At 39.3% G+C, this 23,587-nt stretch overlaps 1 protein-coding gene across 4 annotated transcripts in view; it reads right to left on the bottom strand.

Moving 5' to 3' along the window:
• The window catches only part of LOC143275197 (mitogen-activated protein kinase kinase kinase kinase 4-like), a 331,965-nt gene that overhangs the window by 77,393 nt on the left and 230,985 nt on the right, over nucleotides 1-23,587 (bottom strand). For all 4 annotated transcript variants that reach the window (XM_076579163.1, XM_076579166.1, XM_076579165.1 and 1 more), the window contains exon 21: nucleotides 15,603-15,733. In XM_076579163.1, the coding sequence (XP_076435278.1) occupies nucleotides 15,603-15,733 (131 nt within the window). The remainder of the gene's footprint in view (nucleotides 1-15,602; nucleotides 15,734-23,587) is intronic.

Genomic DNA, 23,587 nt, shown 5'->3' with positions numbered 1-23,587 from the left:
AAAGACTGGCCAGTGCGACAAGAGGGACATGACTCAAAGCCAGGGGAGGGAGGGAAGGAAGAGAAATCACAAAAGTCAAGCAAAAAAAGAACACCACACCATGATCACAGGAAACAAAAGAAAAAGAAACCGGTCCGCTGTACCCAGACCATGGCAGGTCCACCACAAAAGGAGTTAGAGCAAGGAGAGAAGTGAGGAATCAAAACCACCAAAGCCCAAGTCAAACCACAAGTTAGGCAGCATCCCACCACACTGGAAAAGCAAGGAAAAGATCCAAAAACAATGGCGTCCAGAAAGAAGCCACACACTATCCATCCTCACCAAAAGCACAAACGCTCTACAAGGAGTGGTGGTGCTGCAGAACAATTTGTCACACTAAGCATGCTGAAGACTTCAACAACTCATTCCAACAACGTGTAAGCAAGCCTGGTGTCAGTTACATCAAGGATTAATGCCGCAAGCGCATGCTTTCCCCTAAACCTGCTCAATCAAGAAAACCATTCTGATTTCCTTTTCACAACCATCAAGATGTATACTAATACAATTACGAAAGAATAAGTATTTCATTTTGGGTGAACTTCAAAAAAAGAGGTTATGGTCACAAGGAAATAAGAGTACAAATATTTTTGACAAGTAGCACTGTGTGTGAAAACTTGGCATGCAGATTACTGACTACAAGAGAGGCAAGGCCTTCAAGACTCACTTGTGACATGTGCTGTATCCAATAATAATAATAATGTACATTTACATCTCACCCTTTCTCTCTAAGAGCTCAGGGCACTTTACATTAAATAAAATATTACAAATTATATAAATCATTCATGACTACTATTTCTCAAAACCCCTCCTTCACCCCTACTTGCCCCCTCCCACTCTTCATGCATCCAAAGTGAGCAGACATGGATGGTATTGGAGAAACAGGAACCTGAGAGTGCTTACAGATAGGTTTTAAAAAGACGAGTTTTAGTGATGAGGGAACAGCAGAGATAGAATCTGATGCACAGATATGATGAGGAAGGTTGTTCCAGATATGAGGAACAGCAAAAAAGAAAGAAAGTTTACTATAGGCTCTTGTATTGACACGAGAAAGTTTCAAAACAGTCAGAGGAAGAGCGGAGATTTCCTGAGGGAGTGTAAACACTGATAAGGTAAGAAAGATATATAATTCCTGCGGAGTGGAAAGCAGAATAGCAGAGACACACAACTTTTTATTTAATTCTCACTTTAATGAGGAGCCAATGTAGAGTGTGGAGGTGGGGAGAAAAAATGTAATCAGTGCCTGGGACTCTATGAGAAGAGAATTACAGTTGTCGATTCGTAACAGCACAAAAGCAGAAACAAGAGTTATAGTAGTTTCAACAGAATGGTATTGGCGGATAGAGTTGATGAGACAAAGTTCGCAATTTTCCAGGTGTATCAGATTTACTACCTGAGCGTGCATACTGAGGTTTGAGTCAAGAATGACTCCACGGTTCCTTGCTGATTTAGAAAACCCAACAAACGGGTGCAACAGCCCAGTAGTTAAAGCGCTGGACTTTCAATCTGAGGGTCTCAAGTTCGAATCTCGGTAAGAGCGCCCGGTGAGTAAAGTGTGGAGATTTTTCCAGTCTCCCAGGTCAACACATGTGCAGACCTGCTAGTGCCTGAACCCCCTTCGTGTGTATACGCAAGCAGAAGATCAAATATGCATGTTAAAGATCCTGTAATCCATGTCAGCGTTTGGTGGGTTATGGAAACAAAAACATACCGAGCATGCACACCCCTGAAAACGGAGTATGGCTGCCTACATGGCAGGGTAAAAAAATGGTCATACACATAAAATCCCACTCGTGTAATATATGAGTGAACGTGGGGGTTGCAGCACACGAACAAAGAAGAAGTAGAAGAAAACTGAATTGTGGCATCACCAACCACAATACAGGCACGAAAAGAAGATGTGGACATTCTTACAGATGAAATAATAATCTCTTCAGTTTTGTCATCATTTAACTTTAGTTTGTTGAATGCCATCCAGGATTTAACATTGAGAATGCAATCCTGCATTGACGGAATCAGACTGTGTACTTGGTTTGGTTCTGCAGACTTTTGTAGCCGAGTATCATCAGCCAATGAGTGGTGAAGAACTGAATGACCAGAAATGACATCAGAAAGAGGAGCAGTGGACAGAACAAACAGAATGGGGTCAAGGACACAGCCTTGTGGCACACCATAGGAGATCAGGGTTGGATCAGATTTGAAGTTGTCAACAGAGAAAATCTGGATGCGGTTGGACAGGTATGAAGAAAACCAATTCAGAACTGTTGAATGAATAAATCAAAAATTAAAAAAAAAAAATAAACAAAAAACCAAAACAAACCATGTTCAAGTCTGGAAAGGAGAATACTGTGGTCTATTGTGTCAAACACAGCCGACAAAAATCATGAGGGAAAAAAAAAGAGAGATTAAAAAAAAAAAAATCATTACAATGAGTCCTGTATTAATTATCAATAAGCTTTGTAAAAAACAAACAAACAAAAAAACAACAACAAAAACAAACAAACAACAACAACAAAAACAAGCATACAAGTGGGATCGAACCAAGGATGTTCTGTTCAGAAACAAGTAGTCTTATCCCCAATGCTACACCGCATCTGATGTCACTCAACCAAATTTCATATCTAAAGCTATTGGGTTTTTTTAGCAAGATTTTCTAATCCTCACTCAGTGTCTTCTGCATAGTTTCAATGCAGAAGTTTCTAAACTCACACTATCTGAAATCTCTTGTAATAACACTCAGTAATTTTAACTGTTTCAATACTGACACACCTTTCAAGCTTGGGACAATGTTGCTAAATCAGTCTTCTCCATCTGTCATGCTCCTCTTTGAGGAACCAAGAAAACAACAGTAAGATTATTTGCTATTTAGGATCAACTGAAATTGTTCCTGGACAGACGGAGTCTTCTGAAGGCTGTTGGCAAAACTAAGTTTTGATCAACTGAACTAAAACAGCCCAGAGAGGGCACATTTTGTGGTGCTGAGGGCACAGTGTTTACACCACACCACAAGCTTCACAACACACATTTGATTTGTCCAAATGGTAAACTAGAGTATTGGGAGAACAGACTACTGAATTTATCTATCATAAAGGGACACAAAAACAAAAAAACAAAAAAATCCTCTCATGGCTATAACTGCAAACAGTGGTACCTTATTCTGCACTTGGGATCCGTGTGTGTTTCAACCAGAACATCAGTGCTAGGGTCTCTACAGTGATCCAGTGGCTGGCAGAAAATATCTGTCTACAGAATAAGCAGACTTTGGAAACCAGAAACCATCTCGGCTGAGTTGTGTAAGCGATCTGAGGAGCACTAACTGTGCATAGCATTAATTATCAAGAGTGTATAGAATACACTGACTTTTGAAAATTAAAGTGTTGCCATGATCATTTGTATAACCCAGCCAAGCTTCATAGACTGGTGGTATATCTTTGGTCTTTAATGCACCAAGAGCACATGGTGACATTAGTACATCCTCTGCATGCTTATGCAAGAATGATCATTATAGGCAAAAACATACACTACACTACACACTGTACAAGCATATGCTGCTCCTTCATTTTTAATATTGTTTATTTTGACAAAACCCAAAAAAGAACATGCAGGGCTATCCCCTCCCCCATCTCCTAAAAAAGGGATGGTTAAATATAATAATAAAAATGTTCACAAAAAGGGTTCAATGATAATAAAACATTATGGGCGGGGAAAAAGTCCATGTGGCATGCAAGTTCCTGATTGACAAGTTACTGGTTAAAAAGGGCAAGACAAAAACAATCAGTCATCCAAAAAGTGTTAAGGTTTATTCTACAGAAAAAAACCCACACAAACAAAAAAACTGATCCAGAGCTCAAGACAGAAATGACTGAAGTTGGAGGAGCGACAAAAGACTGATTGCCAACAATGGGCCATGAAAAGCTGACACTGACAGTCTGCAGACTGACAAACACCGGCAGCTACATGTCATGCACAAGTAAGCACCAACAGACATGTGTAGCCATCAGGGACAAACATGTACACCAGTACACACACACAGCACCATACAGTTCTAAAGCTTTTCTCTCAGGTTAACATCACAAATCAATTACCTGAAAACAACTACATAAACCAATAAACATCATAATAAAAATACCAGTTTTAGACACAGATGTGGTCATATTTTGTGAAGACTATGTAATGTCTATGTTTTTGTTATTAAGACCTACCAACCCTGATACAGCTTTCAGAACTTTTTGTTCAAAATAGGAAAACCTGGTTAAATTCTCTTTTCTTTTTGTATGTGAGCGAACATGTGTGCACATTATACCTAGTGGTCCCTGGTAACATTTCCTGTGCACAAGGTTGAAATGTCAATATTGTAGGACTGGCTGTGGCAAAAATGACTTTCAAGCAGATTAGTAAACAAGATTTGCTGTTAGACTTTATCAAAGAACATCTGTAAACTTGGGAGTAAGACTCAATTTATACAATGCAGGGTTTTCTCTCAGAATGGGTGTCATTAAATGTCCACTGTTGCTGTAAAGGTGTGGACGCTGACAAACAAGCTTAAACTTAATACATCAAGACAGAAGCGCCCCATACTTACAGGTTCTAAGTCCTCACTTAATCACATTTCAGACCATACCATGACTGTCTGCAATGCTGATATATATCAGCTTTCAAAATTCTGTCAGAAACCTGGGTGCATTTTTGATTCAGCTCTGTCCATGCATGACCATGTCAGTAATTTATGTAAAACTGCAAACTCCCAACTGAGGAAAATCTATACCATTCAACCATATCTAAGTATTAAAGCAACCACTCAGCTTGTCAGTTCCTTGATCCTAAGTCACATTGACTACTGCAATTCACTACTTGCTGGTTTGCCTTCTGATTTGTTGTCACGCTGTCAGATGATTTTGAACAATGCTGCAAAGATCATTTTCAGATAAGTCAAAAAAGGATCACTTTACCCCGCTTTTACATGGAATTCAATGGTTACCCATCCGGTACAGAATTCAGTACAAAATTGCTATACTGGCAGAATTCAGTACAAAAATAGTGTCCACATGATGGTCCTTCCCATTTTTTACATCTCACTACCAAGTCGCTAGAGCAAAACAGCACAGGCAGTACATCATAGATAGCGGGGGAGGGGGGGGGGAGAGAGGGGAGGGGGAAAGAGACTCAAGGCTTGCTTGAAAAAAGAAAGGAGAATGGACGGGGAAGGCAGAAAAAGGTGACAACAGTCAAGGAAGAAAAAAGGCAGAAATAGAGCAATAGACGAAAGGTAATTTCTAGAACAGAATTTCTAGACCGTGGGGATGCTATTAAGTACTGAAAGACCATGGCATCTCTCGAGAGACCTCTTTTACTTGAGAAACTATCTGACATCCGTCCTTATTAAAAAAAAAACCAGCTTGGTTTCCATTTACAACAGTTTTGTGTGTGTGTGTGTGTGTGTGTGTGTGTGTGTGTGTGTGTGTGTGTGTGTGTGTGTTTGTTGTTGTTTTTTGTGTTTTTTTAATCAGTCCCTGGAGTCTAATTGCTAGTGATATGTCCAGATTTTGAAATCAGTTATGGGTTTATTGTTCTACATCATTGCATGGATGACTTTAGTCCATTTTCCCTTTTATCTGTTAGGAAAATTACTTGTTTTTGGATTAGGAATGAGAAAATTCCATCTTCTGAACATAGTTATTGTTTCGACCAGAGGGAATTTTAATTTTGTCCAAAATTATCTGTAAAATAAAACCATTCAGCCATCAAGTCATGGAAAGAGTGTGTCTGTGTGTGTGTGTGTGTGTGTGTGTGTGTGTGCGTCCGTGTGCGTGCGTGCGTCTGTGCTTGTGTAATGTGTTGGGTTTTTTTGGTTATTTTCTTACTCTTGTACTTTTCAATAGAGACCACTTTCCTAATACCCTTCCTTTTTCTTTCTTGCTTTTCCTCTTTCTTCTTCTTTCCTTTCATTTTTACATTACCTATGAAACTACAACAGCATCCACACCTTTCAACAAGAGCTGAAATCAACTTTCTGATTTATGAGTAACCAATGACACAAGCCTGTGTGGCCTAAGATGTCCACCAGTATCAGGCCAATTTTAGGCATTCCAAATGAAAGAGTGGAAGTAAGCCAGCTGTCTGGTTTGTTGTGTCAAACAGTTCCTCGTACTGAATACACACACATTTGATCCTCAAACATCCTGTCCTTGAGGACCACTTAAAACTCCTTGAGGAACAGTTACTACTTGGTGAACAGTAGCAACTTCACTGTATGCAAAACAATTTTTTTATCAGGACTGACAATTTGACAGATATTACAAACTGTAAAACATGGAGGCTTTTGACAAATCTTTGTTCATTAAGACAAAAAGAAAAATGTCAACATCAAATCGGCAGGCTGCACCTTCTTCTTGCATGTTGTCATACAGTTACTGGGGCCTCTGACAAGAGCAACCCATCTTGTCTGGACTGATTATATAAACAATTGTTTGCTTTCACTTCAGGTCATAAATTAAAACTTAGTCCAAAACAATGGAACAATTTCATAAACAAACATGATACTGCTTGCTAACATTATTCTCTAGTTCTGAGAGTACTAAAAAAAAATATTAAAAAAAAAGGAAAATAAAGGCCATGACCATGAAAACACTATATTCTGTAAGATGTAATTCTCTCTACTTGTTTGCTAAGCTATGGATGTTTAAGTACCACTCAGTGAGACAACTCATCAAACTGAGCATACTTCTTCATTACCAAATCCCAGTAAGGATTTAGTTTTGTTTGTTTCTCTGTTTGCTTTTGACTTCTACATTTCTGCCATCAATGACGTCAGCTGTGGCAGTGCAAAGCAGCAGAAAACATGTTCCACATCATCATATTCAACAGCTTGTCACAGAGTTCAGTTCACTGGGAGTACTGTGGCAGCACTGCTGGAGGTTGGGTTCCCAACCAGCACAGGATGCCAAGTGGACACTTAGGCCTGATGACTCCAGCGCCAAGGATCACTTCTCCACAACACCATTCTAATCATCTGCTATACTTGTAACAGCACACCAAGTAAACAAATGAAAGCTTTCATTCACACAGAGTATTGCCCTCCCCCATACTCGTTCCCTATTAACTGTGCAAGTTGTGTGTATTTTGTTTGACATGACACCATCTCAACAATGGAAATATTGTATTCTGACAGATTTTTTAAAAAGGTATACAATAAAATGTATCCAAATAATCAAAATGTAATCAAACCCCCTTCATTTGGAACAGGCACAATGTCTCCATATTATCACAACAGATCTACCAATGAAAAAACGTTTTACTGGTGATGCTGTGTTCTGTAACATCCCAAAAGGCAACCATCAGCACAATTTGTCTGACAGAGGAGCAATACAGGTTCGTAGCATTCTACATCAGTTCCTGTCTTCTGCAACCCCACATCCGGATACCCAAGAATCTGTCCCTTAAAAACGAAATCAGTTTTATTTTTTAAAAACCGCCAACATCTGAAATCCATGTCCACATGATGGGCCTTGATATAAAAACCCCAGTGCTGCTTTAAACAACAACAACAACAAAAACTTTCTCCAACTCTGCAGCCCTTAACTCCAGGCTGTGTCTCCTTCTGCCAAAGTGGAAGTCATGAAAGGAATTTCCCCTGTCATCTGAAGTTCAAGGGGGAAAAAAAAAGAGTGACTGAAGAAGAAGAAAAAAACCCAAACAAACCCAAGAGAAGGTGTTCAGTATCCTCTACCTCCAACTCCACTTCAGTACAGTAAGTACAGGCACTTAAACCACTGCTAATACTTCTCTCATTCTCTTTGAGGGGAAATATGCTGTTTTCTTTATCCTCAATAACCAGCAAGTCATCAAGCTCTGTTTAATGAAGCAGATACGTTTTACTTTTGACACTTCATGTGCTGTCACATCCTGACAACAAAAAGTTTGTTTCTTTTCAGCTAGTCACGTGACATATGCCAAGCACTGGCAGATTACAAAACTGCAAAGCTGAAGAAACATGCATCTGTCAAGCATAAAGAAAAACGATGCCACATCAAGCATGATAATATGAAGAGCTGTTCTTTGACATACCACAGTGACCCAATGCCAACACCACTATAACTGTTCTTTCACATACCACAGTGACCCAATGCCAACACCACTATAACTGTTCTTTGACATACCACAATGGCCCAATGCCAACACCACTATAACTGTTCTTTCACATACCACAGTGACCCAATGCCAACACCACTATAACTGTTCTTTGACATACCACAATGGCCCAATGCCAACACCACTATAACTGTTCTTTGACATACCACAGTGACCCAATGCCAACACCACTATAGCTGTTCTTTGACATAACCACAGTGACCCAATGCCAACACCACTATAACTGTTCTTTGACATAACCACAGTGACCCAATGCCAACACCACTATAACTGTTCTTTGACATACCACAGTGACCCAATGCCAACACCACTATAGCTGTTCTTTGACATAACCACAGTGACCCAATGCCAACACCACTATAACTGTTCTTTGACATAACCACAGTGACCCAATGCCAACACCACTATAACTGTTCTTTGACATAACCACAGTGACCCAATGCCAACACCACTATAACTGTTCTTTGACATACCACAATGGCCCAATGCCAACACCACTATAACTGTTCTTTGACATACCACAATGGCCCAATGCCAACACCACTATAACTGTCCTTTGACATAACCACAGTGACCCAATGCCAACACCACTATAACTGTCCTTTGACATAACCACAGTGACCCAATACCAACACCACTATAACTGTTCTTTGACATAACCACAGTGACCCAATGCCAACACCACTATAACTGTCCTTTGACATAACCACAGTGACCCAATGCCAACACCACTATAACTGTTCTTTGACATACCACAGTGACCCAATGCCAACACCACTATAACTGTTCTTTGACATACCACAGTGACCCAATGCCAACACCACTATAACTGTTCTTTGACATAACCACAGTGACCCAATGCCAACACCACTATAACTGTTCTTTGACATACCACAGTGACGCAATGCCAACACCACCACAGTTATAGCTGTCCTTTGACAAACCACAATGGCCCAATGCCAACACCACTATAACTGTTCTTTGACATAACCACAGTGACCCAATGCCAACACCAATATAGCTGTCCTTTGACATAACCACAGTGACCCAATGCCAACACCACTATAACTGTTCTCTGACATACCACAGTGACCCAATGCCAACACCACTATAACTGTTCTTTGACATACCACAGTGACGCAATGCCAACACCACTATAGCTGTCCTTTGACATAACCACAATGACGCAATGCCAACAACACTATAACTGTTCTTTGACATACCACAATGACCCAACGCCAACACCACCATAGTTATAGCTGTCCTTTGACAAACCACAGTGACCCAATGCCAACACCACTATAACTGTTCTTTGACATAACCACAGTGACCCAATGCCAACACCAATATAGCTGTCCTTTGACATACCACAGTGACCCAATGCCAACACCACTATAACTGTTCTTTGACATACCACAGTGACCCAACGCCAACACCACCATAGTTATAGCTGTCCTTTGACAAACCACAATGGCCCAATGCCAACACCACCATAGTTATAGCTGTCCTTTGACATACCACAGTGACCCAATGCCAACACCACCATAGTTATAGCTGTCCTTTGACATACCACAGTGATCCAACGCCAACACCACCATAGTTATAGCTGTCCTTTGACAAACCACAATGGCCCAATGCCAACACCACCATAGTTATAGCTGTCCTTTGACATACCACAGTGACCCAATGCCAACACCACCATAGTTATAGCTGTCCTTTGACATACCACAGTGACCCAATGCCAACACCACCATAGTTATAGCTGTCCTTTGACAAACCACAATGGCCCAATGCCAACACCACCATAGCTGTCCTTTGACAAACCACAATGAACCAATGCCAACACCACCACAGCTGTCCTTTGACAAACCACAGTGATCCAATACCAACACCACCATAGCTGTCCTTTGACAAACCACAATGACCCAATGCCAACACCACCATAGTTATAGCTGTCCTTACACAAACCACAATGGCCCAATGCCAACACCACCACAGCTGTCCTTTGACAAACCACAGTGACCCAATGCCAACACCACCATAGTTATAGCTGTCCTTTGACAAACCACAATGGCCCAATGCCAACACCACCATAGTTAAAGCTGTCCTTTGACATACCACAGTGACGCAATGCCAACACCACTATAGCTGTCCTTTGACATAACCACAGTGACCCAATGCCAACACCACTATAGCTGTCCTTTGACATACCACAGTGACCCAATGCCAACACCACTATAGCTGTCCTTTGACATACCACAGTGACCCAATGCCAACACCACTATAGCTGTCCTTTGACATAACCACAGTGACCCAATACCAACACCACCATAGCTGTCCTTTGACAAACCACAGTGACGCAATGCCAACACCACTATAGCTGTCCTTTGACATACCACAGTGACCCAATGCCAACACCACTATAGCTGTCCTTTGACATACCACAGTGACCCAATGCCAACACCACTATAACTGTCCTTTGACATACCACAGTGACCCAATGCCAACACCACTATAGCTGTCCTTTGACATACCACAGTGACGCAATGCCAACACCACCATAGTTATAGCTGTCCTTTGACATACCACAGTGACCAAATGCCAACACCTCTGACACAATGCTAGCAATTAACAGATGCCAACACCTGAACTCTTTTTAGGAACAATTTTGAAATTTTATAAGGAACATTTTGAATTTTTTAAGGACATTCAGACCCTCAGTTGCACTGGCACACATACATTTACCTTCACCTTCACCTATCCCGTAGTCTTGTGGACCGTTGGGGCGCCACAGGTGATCTGGCAACCAGCATCCTCCAGTCCTCTTGGTTTTCTGACCTTCTGATTGTATCGCTCAACCTCAAGCCCGTCCATTCTGGGATGTTGTCCTCCCATCTCTTCCTCTGTCTGCCTCTCCTTCTCCCTCCTTGCACTGTGCCCTGCAGGAATGTCTTGGCAAGCCCTGATGATCTCATGACATGGCCATACCATTTGAGCTTGCGTCTCTTGACCAAGGTCAACAGGTCTTCGTAGGGCCCAATGACTTGCCTGATTCTGTTTCAAACTTCTTCGTTCGTGATATGATCTTTGTAGGAGATGCCCAGGAGTCTTCCAAAGCATCTCATCTCAGTGGACTGTATTCTTTTTTCTATTTCAGCTGTTAAGGTCCACGATTCACATGCATACAAGAGTATTGATGTCACCAGGGTACGCATCAGTCTGATCTTTGAGCCGAGTGCAATGTTCCGGTCGTTCCAGATGTATCTCAGTTTTGTGAGCGCTGCTGTCGCCTGTGCAATCCTGGAGAGTACTTCGGGTTTGGATCCCTCATCTGTCACAATTGCTCCCAGGTATTTAAAGCTGTGGACAGTTTCTAGCTTCTGCCCATCCACTCTTATGTCAGTGCTGATGCCATTGGTGTTGTTGGTCATCAGTTTGGTCTTCTCTGCACTGATCTGCATGCCATAGGCTCTAGAGGTTTTATCAAGGTGGTCCACTAAGCTAGCTAGCTCCTCTTCTTTTCCTGCTAGGCCATCAATATCGTCGGCGAAACGTAAGTTGGTGACTGCTCTGCCTCCGATGTTGACTGTTCCTTTGTGGTCTTCAAGTGCATCAGTCATGATTCTTTCCAGGAAGATGTTGAAGAGAGTTGGTGAGAGCAAACAGCCTTGCCTCACTCCGACTGTGGTTCTGAACCAGTCCCCTATGTTACTGTTGAAGTAGATTGCGCTGGTGGCTTTGTCGTAGAGGTTCTGTATCACTCGGGTCATCTCCAACATCAACAAGACCTCTACCACGTCTTTGTGGATTTCAAGAAGGCGTTTGACCGAGTATGGCATGCAGCTTTATGGGCCACCATGAGGTTGTACAACATCAATGCCAACCTGACCCGAGTGATACAGAACCTCTATACATTTACCAACACTGCATAAATACAACAATTTACTTTGACAGCATACATATGCTTACCTACAAAGTACTCACAAAATGTTTAGCCACAACAGTTTGTTTCTGGAGGCAGATGCTATTTACAAATTATCAGGCCTGTTTTGTATTGGATCTTCACATCAGACTGATAGTATGACTTGGTGCTTAGTGCACCATGTGTGTCCTAAACTACCAAGCAGCTTACAAGAAGAAAGCCAGCCAAAAATGAACTCTTCTGAACAACTCTGACATCAGGACAAATTCTGACTGGTTGTAAAAAAAAAGAAGATGAAATTAGGGCATACTGCATCACTGTTTTAAGTGGATGCCATGTACTTACTTCCCAAAACCAAATTGCTGATTCAGAAATTTTCATTGCCTGTATTATCAAACTCGTAAGAATAATTCAGATCAGTGGCTTTTTTTTCCCCCTTTAAACACAAGGGAACGTTCAAGGAGCAAAGCAAACACTTTCATGTCCATTGTCCAGTGTCATAGAACTCAATGACACATCCATTACATACCACAGCAAAACAAAGCTATTTGAATATAAGTCGTTGGTATCATATTTAAGGAAATCTGTTCTGATTGTTAGGAGTACTGCATGAGTGGTCTCATTGTTATCTGTGAGTCAGTGAAGTAATAATGCATTAATAATTTGTTAGAGATATACACTACTGAGTTTCAATATACATATATGATTAATTGTGATGGTGGGGTAAGTATGTCTTTGTGCATGCACATGTTTGATACAGTATATTTATGTACATGGATGCATATATATATATATATATATGTGTGTGTGTGTGTGTGTGTGTGTGTGTGTGTGTGTGTGTGCGTGTGCGCGCATGCATGAGGGCTTTGATATGCATGCCCCTGTGTGTTACTTATATTTGTTGTTAACAACTTTTAAGATTAATTATCACAATTGGGATTACCATCTCTGAGGTAAGATAACACAAAAGACTTTGCACAACAGATAATGCATGCCCTGTGATGATGAGTAATGAGAAAAATGGAAGGGAAAAAAGTCAAATAACCAAACTTAACAAATCCATAAAAATCAACAGAGCACAGAGTCAAACAAACATATCTCTGCAGCCAAAAAACCCCGGATGTTGAAAGAGAATCCTGACACAAACCACGAAGCAGTTCCACCCCACCACAGCCAAATAAGCCACACAAACCACTGGCAAACTAATTCTCACACTCCAGAACCACAGCAAAACCAATCCATCACACAAAAAGTATCTCCACAAATCCTAAACCATACATGCCAATCACATCATACATGCCAATCACATCACAAGGGGCAGAAACAGGCCAAACAGTACGAAGACTGGTCACCATTTTGACCAGCAGGGCACAAAAACCATCCTGGCTGCGTGTGGTCAGTGATACCCACTGGACCCACCAGATAATATCTCTGCAAAAACTGTACCCCACCCAGCCATCCCGTGTAGAATTAAAAAATCAGTTCCTATAACAGACAAGTGAAAAATCTTTTTGTGAAGAGAAAACAGACTTCAGGTTCATGCACTGTTTTTCATGCATTGCTCTCTTATCTGCCAAAAGGAAAAGCCAGGCAGCTTTTTTTTATTTTATTTATTTATTTATTTATTTTTTAAATGACACCTTATCATTAGAAAATGGTGCAATAGTATTCATCACATGTGCTGTTGATCACCTGATGCAGGAGACTGACAATGATGAAGGAAGACAGAATCCTTTCTGGTCCATGTCCTTTTTGTCCTCCCTGATGGCCTTCATCCACAGTCTGTTCACAGCAGTCACAGGCAACAACAGATCTAAACCACAGGGCAGTCACAGGCCAACAGATCTAAACCACAGGGCAGTCGCAGGCCAATAGATCTAAACCACAGGGCAGTCACAGGCAACAAAAGATCTAAACCACAGGGCAGTCACAGGCCAACAGATCTAAACCACATGGCAGTAAAGGACAACAGATCTAAACCATGGAATGATGGGCGATAAATCTAAACCACAGGGCAGTTAAAGGCAACAGATCGAACCACAGGGTAGTCACAGGCAACAGATCACACGGCAGTAACACTCAATAGATCTAAACCACACTGTGTCACAGGCAACACATCTAAACCACACAGCTGTCACTGGCAACACATCTAACACAGGCAACACCTTACCCCTCCCTCTTACACACTGATGAAAAAATGTCTCACTTATAAATTCAACTTTTCCAGCTGACACTACTGGTGTGATTGTCCACCCCCAGACACTGATGTGATGATCATCCAGCAATCCCCACAGTGCAATGCTGGTCTAGACCTTGTGCTGGGTCTGCTATCCTCTGGATCATACCACCCACACAAAGAGAGGGGCCCTTACCACAGGGCTACAAGGTGTCACCACACAACATACCCTGACTGGCACCATGGACACTGGGACACTCCACCATCACCCTTCTTCTACAGTGAACACCCACACACAACCAGAACAGAAAAAAGGGGAAAGACCAGAGTCTGGTGACAAGAAGAGACTCTCCTGCAGACCCCAATTCCACCTGATGACACCTCTGTCTTGTGGCCAGAACAGAGATGGTGGCAGAGAGAGGATGAAAGGGAAAAAATGATGATAATCATATATGGTGGTACACTGAATGGGTTCATTCACTGGGGGAGAAATGATTATTATCATGGCAGAGTTTTGTCCTGCCTTCACAATATCCAATTAACATGAGCAGGTTTAAAACAAAAGTTCTTGTTCAAATTCTAATACATGTTGAATCATAAACTCAGCAGAGGGGAAGGAACAGATCAAATAAGGAAGGAATATGAATTAAAGGAACAGCGATGACTAATAATCAACAACAATAAAAACCATTAACCAAACAAATAGCCACAAAAGCTACAACATGTAACATGAAGAAAGAAACATTTAAATCGCTTCTATTGTTACATATGTAAACCTTCCCAAACATGTTGACAAAAACGTGTATGGATAAACTGTCTCCTTTTTCAAATGTTTTGGTCAGTTTCATTAAAAAAAATTAATTGTCACAGTTTCCATTAACTTCAAGAAAATGGCATGAAAATAAATACATTGTGACATTAATCTGTACAATCATGCACACTCCACACAAAAAATGTATATATCCCTAACTAATCAAATTTTCCTAAATACCAAATAAACTGGGACATGTTCAAAGAACTTATCCCTCTCTGTAAACTGAAGATCAAGAAATGGTTCCACATCCTCCAATGGAAACACATTTGCATGACACTGTGGTTTTTGTATGTTCGGTGGCTGATCAACAAATATCTACATTTAGCTCCTATAATTTTTCATATCAATCTGAAAGATTTTATGCTTTCTGAAACACAGCAAATGTGATCACAAGGGTCAAAGGGTCAAGACCTCATAGGGTCAAGACTTTCACTTTTTTGAAATTTGGAAACCAGAAAGAAAGTTCTGGACTCTGACATGGCTGACAATGACCAAGTAGCACCTACCTCGTCGGACGTAGTTTTGTCCTGGGGTCGTTGAGGGGTAGGGGGTGAGCGTGACTGGGGTGGGGTGTGGGGTGGCAGCAGGTCTGGCATCACATTGCTGGTGGAGCTGTGTCGGGGGGACTGAACGTTGGCTGCAACACACATACATGCACTGCATGAAACACAAAAACTGGAATTTTTTGCTCAACATGTTATTCTGGTAGTGTCAGTGTGAGTATAGCTTTAGGTAAGTCCCATTCCCTCCACTTCCCTGGGATAGTTACTCCCGTCAGCCATGTCTCCTGAGGTAGGATTTGACTTTGAATCTGAATGTAACCAACTCCAATCTTGTTTGATCTGGAGCCACTGTATGAAACTGATGGGTCTGTCAGTCCCGCCATGTGTGTACATGTGCACATCAGTGCAATACCACTGCCTGTGGGGAAGGAAATATGCAAATAATAAACTGTCTGGAAAAAAAGAGAGAGAAAAAAATGTAAGGACTCAAAGACTTTGGACATTGAGAACTATTATACTGAGTACAGTGGTTCTGCTTTGCACTGTTTCCATCCAGTCACTAAGGAGTTTGTGAAAAGAGTGTCTGAGCTCTTGTCTGAAATCCTGTGAGCTTGACCCTGTCCCATCTTGTTTGTTGGTGGAATGTATTGATGTTCCACTGCCACACATTATTGTATTGATGCTCTACTGCCACACATTACCTGTGTTATCAATTCTTCCTTATTGTCTGGTTGTTTTCCTGAAAGCTTCAAACTTGGTTTTGTACATATCACTGGATCAATATTGTCTGAAAAATAATCAGCCTGTCTCAAATCTGTCATTTTCATCAAAATTGCCAAGAAAGATTGTACTCTCAACTCTTATCTCATCTGGAGCAAAATTGTTTACTTAATTCTCATCAGTCCGCTTACAGATGAGATGACAGATGCGAAATGGTCCTTCTTAGAATAGTCACTGATATGCTTTCTGGATTTAATCATCATATATGTTCTCTGACAAAAATCCTATTTAATGTATGGATGAAAAGACCTGTTATACAAGTTAAATAAGTAGCTATTTGTAAGTCACTTATATTGTCCTAATTTACTTATTTATGGATTATGTTTCCAAACCTTCCAGTGAACAGTATTTAAAAAAAATTGTAACCAAAAAAAAGTATTAAAAAAGAAGTTTTGATTGTGTATGGGACAAAAAAAAAAAAAAAAATCTCAGTCCAAATCTTAACTATTCATATTACAATTATAAGTAGAATAATAACGCTAAAGCACAAAGAGGCAGTCCTCGAAATGATGTCAAGACAAGAACTAGTATATATATGGAGAGAACTTGATAACGAGACAGCTTGATACATGTGGAGAAGACCATTTCAACAAAGTCGACAGGATTTCTTTTCAGTATCAGATAGCTCAATTACTAATTTACTCAGGTGAAAGACACAGACATTTTACATGGGTATAGAAGTGATCAGTCATTATTACTTTAAACACTGTTTTCAAAGAGCAAAAAAAGAATAAAAGTTCACTGAACACATCTTATACTCCTGCCCCAAATTCTCTGATTTTTGGAAACATGTGAAACAGTTCATTCACTCCCGTTACAATACGCTGATCCCTGTGAATGAAAAAGTAGTGTTGTTTGTTACTATGGACATCCCGGATCATGAAGAGAGAGAGACAGAGACAGAGAGAGAGAGAGAGAGAGAGAGAGAGAGATCCATACGATTCTGTTGATAACAAAACTGTCCATTTCTAAATTCAAAGATGGTAAGTGTAAGAATCTATTATCATCTTTGAAACCAAGCTCAGATTATGTAAAATGTGATCTATGTCCATCAAGATTCCCGAGCACTTATACAAATCCACATACAACTCAAGTGGTAAAATCAAAATGTACATGAAGAATAAGATATCTTAATGGAACCATGGTTTTTAAATGACAAATTCAAAATTGGTGGCAAAGTTTTGTATTTCGAATACTGGGTTAGAAAAAAATCTATATTATAGAAAAGACTTTGTAAAAGAAAATGGAAGATTTTTTTTTAGATTTTCAGGAATTTCAAGATAAAACTAATAACCCAACTCCAATTATGGAATATTTTGGCTGTGTAAACTCCATTAAAAGTTTCTTGAGAGAAAAGAATATTGCACAAAATAACAACAATCAGGATGGAGTAAATTATATTTAAGCTTGTAATATTATTGTAAAAGCTCCATGGGGAACACATCTCTTTTATGATATATTTATTGAAAAACCAGCACTACCAAGTGCTTTTTAAAATTGGGAACATTGTTTTGACAATCAATTTGAATGGAAGTACATTTTTAAAAATACAAAAATGATCCAAGACATGAAATTAAAATGGTGCCAGATTAAAACTAATAATAGTGTTCTTGTGGCAAACCTTGTGTTGATGAATAAGGAAGTGTTATCAAATAACAAATGTAATTTTTATAAAAATGAAAAAGACACAATTCTACATTACCTATGGGAATGTAGTCATGTACAATTATTTTAGACAGAGTTTGTGAGATACTTAGAAAAATGATAGACTTGATCTCAACCATGTCTTGGTGCTTTTTGGATGTGACAATAAAACAACAAGAGAGGCAAGGCCTTCAAGACTCACTTGTGATGCACTTAAAAAAAAAAAAAATCTAATCGTTAAAATGTGTTCTGTATTATTATAAAGCTTCACGTTTAAAAAAAAAAAAGAAAAAAAAAAAGAAAAAAGAAAAAAGTCCTAACCAGATTTGAACCCCGCGTGTTCGGGTGAGAAAAAACTGCCTTATCCATTACACTATCGTGGCTCCTTAACTGACGTTCCTCACAAAACAAGAGAGGCAAGGCCTTAAAGACTCACTTGTGATACACTTAAAAAAAAAAAAATCTAATCGTTAAAATGTGTTCTGTATTTGTTATTATAAAGCTTCGGGTTAAAAAAAAGAAAAAAAAAGAAAAAAGAAAAAAAGTCCTAACCAGATTCGAACCCGGTGAGAAGAAACTGTCTTACCCATTACACTATCATGGCTCCTTAACTGACGTTCTAAAATTTAATATTTGAACATACTTTTTTAAAGGGCGATAAATCAATTGCGGTATTCACAGTGAGAACGCTGTTTAAATCATATTATTCTGGTTATCTTGGGCATTCAAAAATTCTTTAAGGGCAATAAAAAAAAAAATCTTTTTAATGGCTATTGCCGCAGTCACACTGCAACATTTAGCTGTTTTCACTAGATCTAGATAGATGTACAAGTTTAGTTACACCCGCCGGGAATGTAGTACGACACAGTCAATTCAATTTCTCTTTTATGTTCATTCTAGTTTTATAGTTTTAAAGTTGATATGAAAATTGAGTATTTTGTTAAACTAATAACATGTAGAGCCAAGTACAAGTACTTCTAAACATCGAAAGAAGTGAAAAGGACTTCATTTTGAGAAAAGTCAAGACTGGAAATTTTTTCGTTTCATCGTGATCAGTTCAAGGGTATTAACTAGCATGGTTTACAATTTTTAACTGTGAATTCCGACTCATTCTGTGGATATTTTTATGGCAGTTTGGGGCATAATCCAGTAAGTGATAGGCGTTCACAAATCTTTCTCTGAATAAATATTTGACGGTCTCCTTCTCCAACTTTCCATCACATGTTATCGTGTATTGTCCATTGAATATAGGATTGAACGGGCAGGTCAACAACTTGAAACAAAATGCCGTCGTTCGCGTTCGCGAAGAATATGAGCACGTGCTTTGAATGTGTATAAATATGTGTACACAATTGATTTTTGCCAATATCCTTCAGGGCTCAGCCAACAGATCTGTAAAGTCCACTTGTCGTATTGATTTTAGTATTTTCCGAAAAAGACCACTTGGGTGAATGAACATAGTGAAAGCCCTGTACACTGAGAATAAAACACACAAGCTTTTTATGTATTGAGTATAATTTCAAAATGTAATGTTTAAGATGAGAAAGATCAGTTTAAAGCAAATTAAGTCCCCTACCATTAATTACAGAGTAATTTCCCTTTTTTTTACTATCTGCACCAAAATGTTTGCAAAATAAAACTTCATGCTTAGCAAAAGAAGTTCCTGTTTGAACAAAAAATGATAATAATGACTGCTCTTGTTGTTGTGTCAGAATATCAGATCAAAATGCCAAGTTTAGAGAATACAAAAAATATAACAGTAAATGCAGTTTGCATATAATTAGGCTTCATTTTTTTTTTTTTTTTTTTGGGTGCCCATCCCAGAGGAGCAATATTGTTTTAAACAAGATGACTGGAAAGAACTGAATTTTTCCTATTTTTATGCCTAATTTGGTGTCAACTGACAAAGTATTTGCAAAGAAAATGTCACACAGACACACACAGAGACACACAGAGACAACTGACACAGACACACACACACACACAGACAACTAAACACCGGGTTAAAACATAGACTCACTTTGTTTACACAAGTGAGTCAAAAACTGGTGGTCCCTTCTCATATACTTTATTGACAGAAAATTTAAAAAAAAATTCAAATGATAGTGTAAAACCAACACGACAAATGTTCATATAAGATCTAAAAAGGCATATGAAACTGACATATATGTTTTTTTTGTTTTTTTTTAAAAATCTATGAAATATAACAAATTTGTGCAGAAATGGGGACCATATATATGCATTGTACAAGATTAAGCTCTGTACCATATGGAACCAAGGTGTGAATGAATACTTACTGATAATTCAATGTAAACTGAACAACAGAACAGACACTAGATTAAAATTAATGTTTGAATGAATACCCATTCTTCAGACTATAATGTGAGCTGAGCATTGTAATGTCACATGGAATCAATATATGAATAAATATTCATTGTTCTGCCTATACTATTTTGATGTAAACTGGGCATTGCAATACCACATGGAATCAATATGTGAATGGATACCTGAAATTCTGCAATTATTATCATTCTGCTATAAACTGGGCATTATAATATCCCATAGATTGATGTTTGAATGAATATTTACTGTTCTACCCATATCAATCTTGATGTGGAATGATTGATATCCAAAGCAATACACTAGCAACTTCCCAGTGTACAATACTATACTTTTATCTGTAAACCTTTAACCCTTTCGCTGCCAGGAAAATAAGATTTAAGTGAAATCTATTTGCCAGGGGTTTTCCACAAAAAACGGGTATAAATTTTCAAAAAATTCTGTGCTCTTTGTTATTGGAGAAAGACCCATAAAAGTATATATTTTCTGAAAGGTAAATGAATAAAGAATACAAAACACATGCTATTTTCCCATTTTATATAGTTTTAGTGACATGCTGTTGTTTTGAAATCAGTGTTTTGTTTTTTGTCACATTTTCAACTTGTTCATTACAAACATTAGTCAGGTAATTTGCACAAAAACATCATATTAATTTTTCTGGACAAATGGATATCTGCAAACACAAAATCATACTAGAACAACCACAATATATATATATATTTTTTAAGAGATAGATACACAATACATTGTGACTTCTCCAACTGATAAGATGGATGTGAGGCCACACCCCCTCAGTCTCCACCCCCCTCCTCCTCACCCCTCTCACACGGTCACTTGATTCAGTTCTCATCAGACCGCGTTGGCTGCGTGCCAAGAATATCACTCTGCTGCTAATTCGGTCATCTGTCGTCTGCTAACATCTGTACAGCCGGCATCACTCACTGACAGTCGCATCTTGGCCACTCTCTTGATTACTCCCTTTATTTTCTATCAGATCGTCCTATAAATGTTCATCTCTATCTTCTCCTTCGAATTTACGCTTCAATTCTTTCTGAGCATCAGCTAAAGAAAGAAATCATGGTTGATTTAGTTCGTCACGATCGCATGTCTAGAGCACGGCGTCAGTCCGACATTTTGTTGAGCGAGCGAGGAGAGAAGTCAGGCAAACACTTGGACAGTGACCCAACCAAAACGTTCAAATAAAGGACTGCTTCATGACGTAGATGGGGTTTCTAGCTATGAATAGAATCTAGAGAGATTCCCCAGGCTAAAGCTACCACTATTTTTGCCAAGGAAGTGAATGCAAACCAGGGAAAAGTCAGAATATTTCGATGACGAGTTATCTCGTCATGCAGGCAGCCTAGGGGTTAAGGAAGAAGGTGGCAGAATGGTTATCTCTTTCAATTCCGGAACTATTTGTGATTTTTTGCAAGAAATAATCACCAAATTCTAAACCAAAATAAAAAAAAAATTAAATTGATGCTCCAAAGTATGTAAAAGTTTATGTTTTCTTAAAGGAAAATGAATGGAGAATATATTCATTACTTCAATGTTGACAGGATGAGATAAATCCCAATCAGGGGAAGATAACTCTGATTCTTAGGAAAAATGATACACAGAATATTTTGAAAAAAAAAAGGAAGAAAATTCAAGTTTGTTTATTTCATGGGTGGAAATGGTGCTAAAATATTAGCAAATGTATAAGACACAACAACCAAGTGCAAGTATGTTGTTTCCTGCACTATCATGTTGTTTAAACATAAACACTATTCATAACCACTCACATACACTCACACACACACCCTTTTACCCAAACACCCACAAACATGATCACACAATATTACAACACAAAAACGTACTGAAAACAATATTTTGGCTTGTAGCTTTCATCTGGAGGGTTTCAAGCTAAAATATTGGTTTTTTTCTACACCCACTTCTGAAACAACCCTACCCCCTTCCTGTTGATGTGCCTTGTAGCATGTAATCATCATCAGGATAACCAGAATCACTTCAACTGATCAATAAAAACATTTCTTTTGTTTTCTATCATGTTTTTGTACTTGCTATTGTCCACATTGTGTGGAAAATCAAACAAAATTCTGGCCACCTCATCTGTACTGTGCACACAAACACAAAAAAAGCAGCAAAATCGTGCCAAAACTAGCTGAGAAATTGCTTCGAACACTCATCAAGGCAGTCGCCAAATGCAAGGAAGTAAGCATAGGCAAATGAGTGGCTGGACACCTGATTATGCAGTTACCCCTAAACTGTGCATATATCCGCAGTCGGAAGTGAAAGGCTAACGATACTCATCTGCCAATATAGAGAGTCTGTGGGGTTATGGGTTTGAAACCTGCTCTCACTCTTTCTCCCAAGTATGACTGGAAAATCAAGCTAAGCGTCTAGTCATTCAGACAATAAGCTATCCCCTCTAACTTTTTCTGCAGTCAGTAGGCCTGGCCCAGAGTATACTTTCTCCCAAGTATGACTGGAAAATCAAGCCAAGCGTCTAGTCATTCAAACAATAAGCTATCCCCTCTAACTTTTTCTGCAGTCAGTAGGCCTGGCCCAGAGTATCTTTATGAACTCCTCCATATCTATACTCAAGTCTTGCCAGCTCCATTCTTCCTCTGATACTGGACTTCTTGGGATACATCATGTCAGAACTAAAACTACAGACACAGATCATTTTCTTTTCAATCTCTGATGACATGGAACACTCCCTGTTAACCACAGACATTTGGACTCCCTCACCTCTTTCAAATCTGACCTAAAAACTCAGCTCTTCCTTCAGCGATGTTCTGTTGTGGGAGGTCAATCCAAATAGTTTCATACACCTTTGCATGTGATGTGCTTGACTATGTGTACACATATGTATGTGTACAAATGTGTGTATATCACTTGTGTGTGCATGTTTGTGTGTGTGTGTGTGTGTGTGTGTGTGTGTGTGTGAGAGAGAGAGAGAGAGAGAGAGAGTGTGTGTGTGTGCGCGAAGGAGTGGGGCTGGTATGTACACTCCATTCACTGGCTACTTGTTTAAAAAAGGTTTCTGTTTGGACATTTTCTGCCCTCTTAAGCTCTAGCCCTCGCTACCTCTGACCTACTAGAAGTGTACATTCCAATCAGTTACCTTCATTCTATTTCTGATACCAGGCTATTAAAAATCCTTGTTGCAAGAAAAATCAACAGGGTCAGAGATCTTACTCTTTTCAGGCCCCATCAAT

This window comes from Babylonia areolata, chromosome 30 (genome assembly GCF_041734735.1).
Source record: "Babylonia areolata isolate BAREFJ2019XMU chromosome 30, ASM4173473v1, whole genome shotgun sequence".
NCBI classification, from domain to species: domain Eukaryota; kingdom Metazoa; phylum Mollusca; class Gastropoda; order Neogastropoda; family Buccinidae; genus Babylonia; species Babylonia areolata.
Note: the sequence above shows the minus strand (reverse complement) of the source record. Positions and strands in the feature narration are given on the sequence as shown.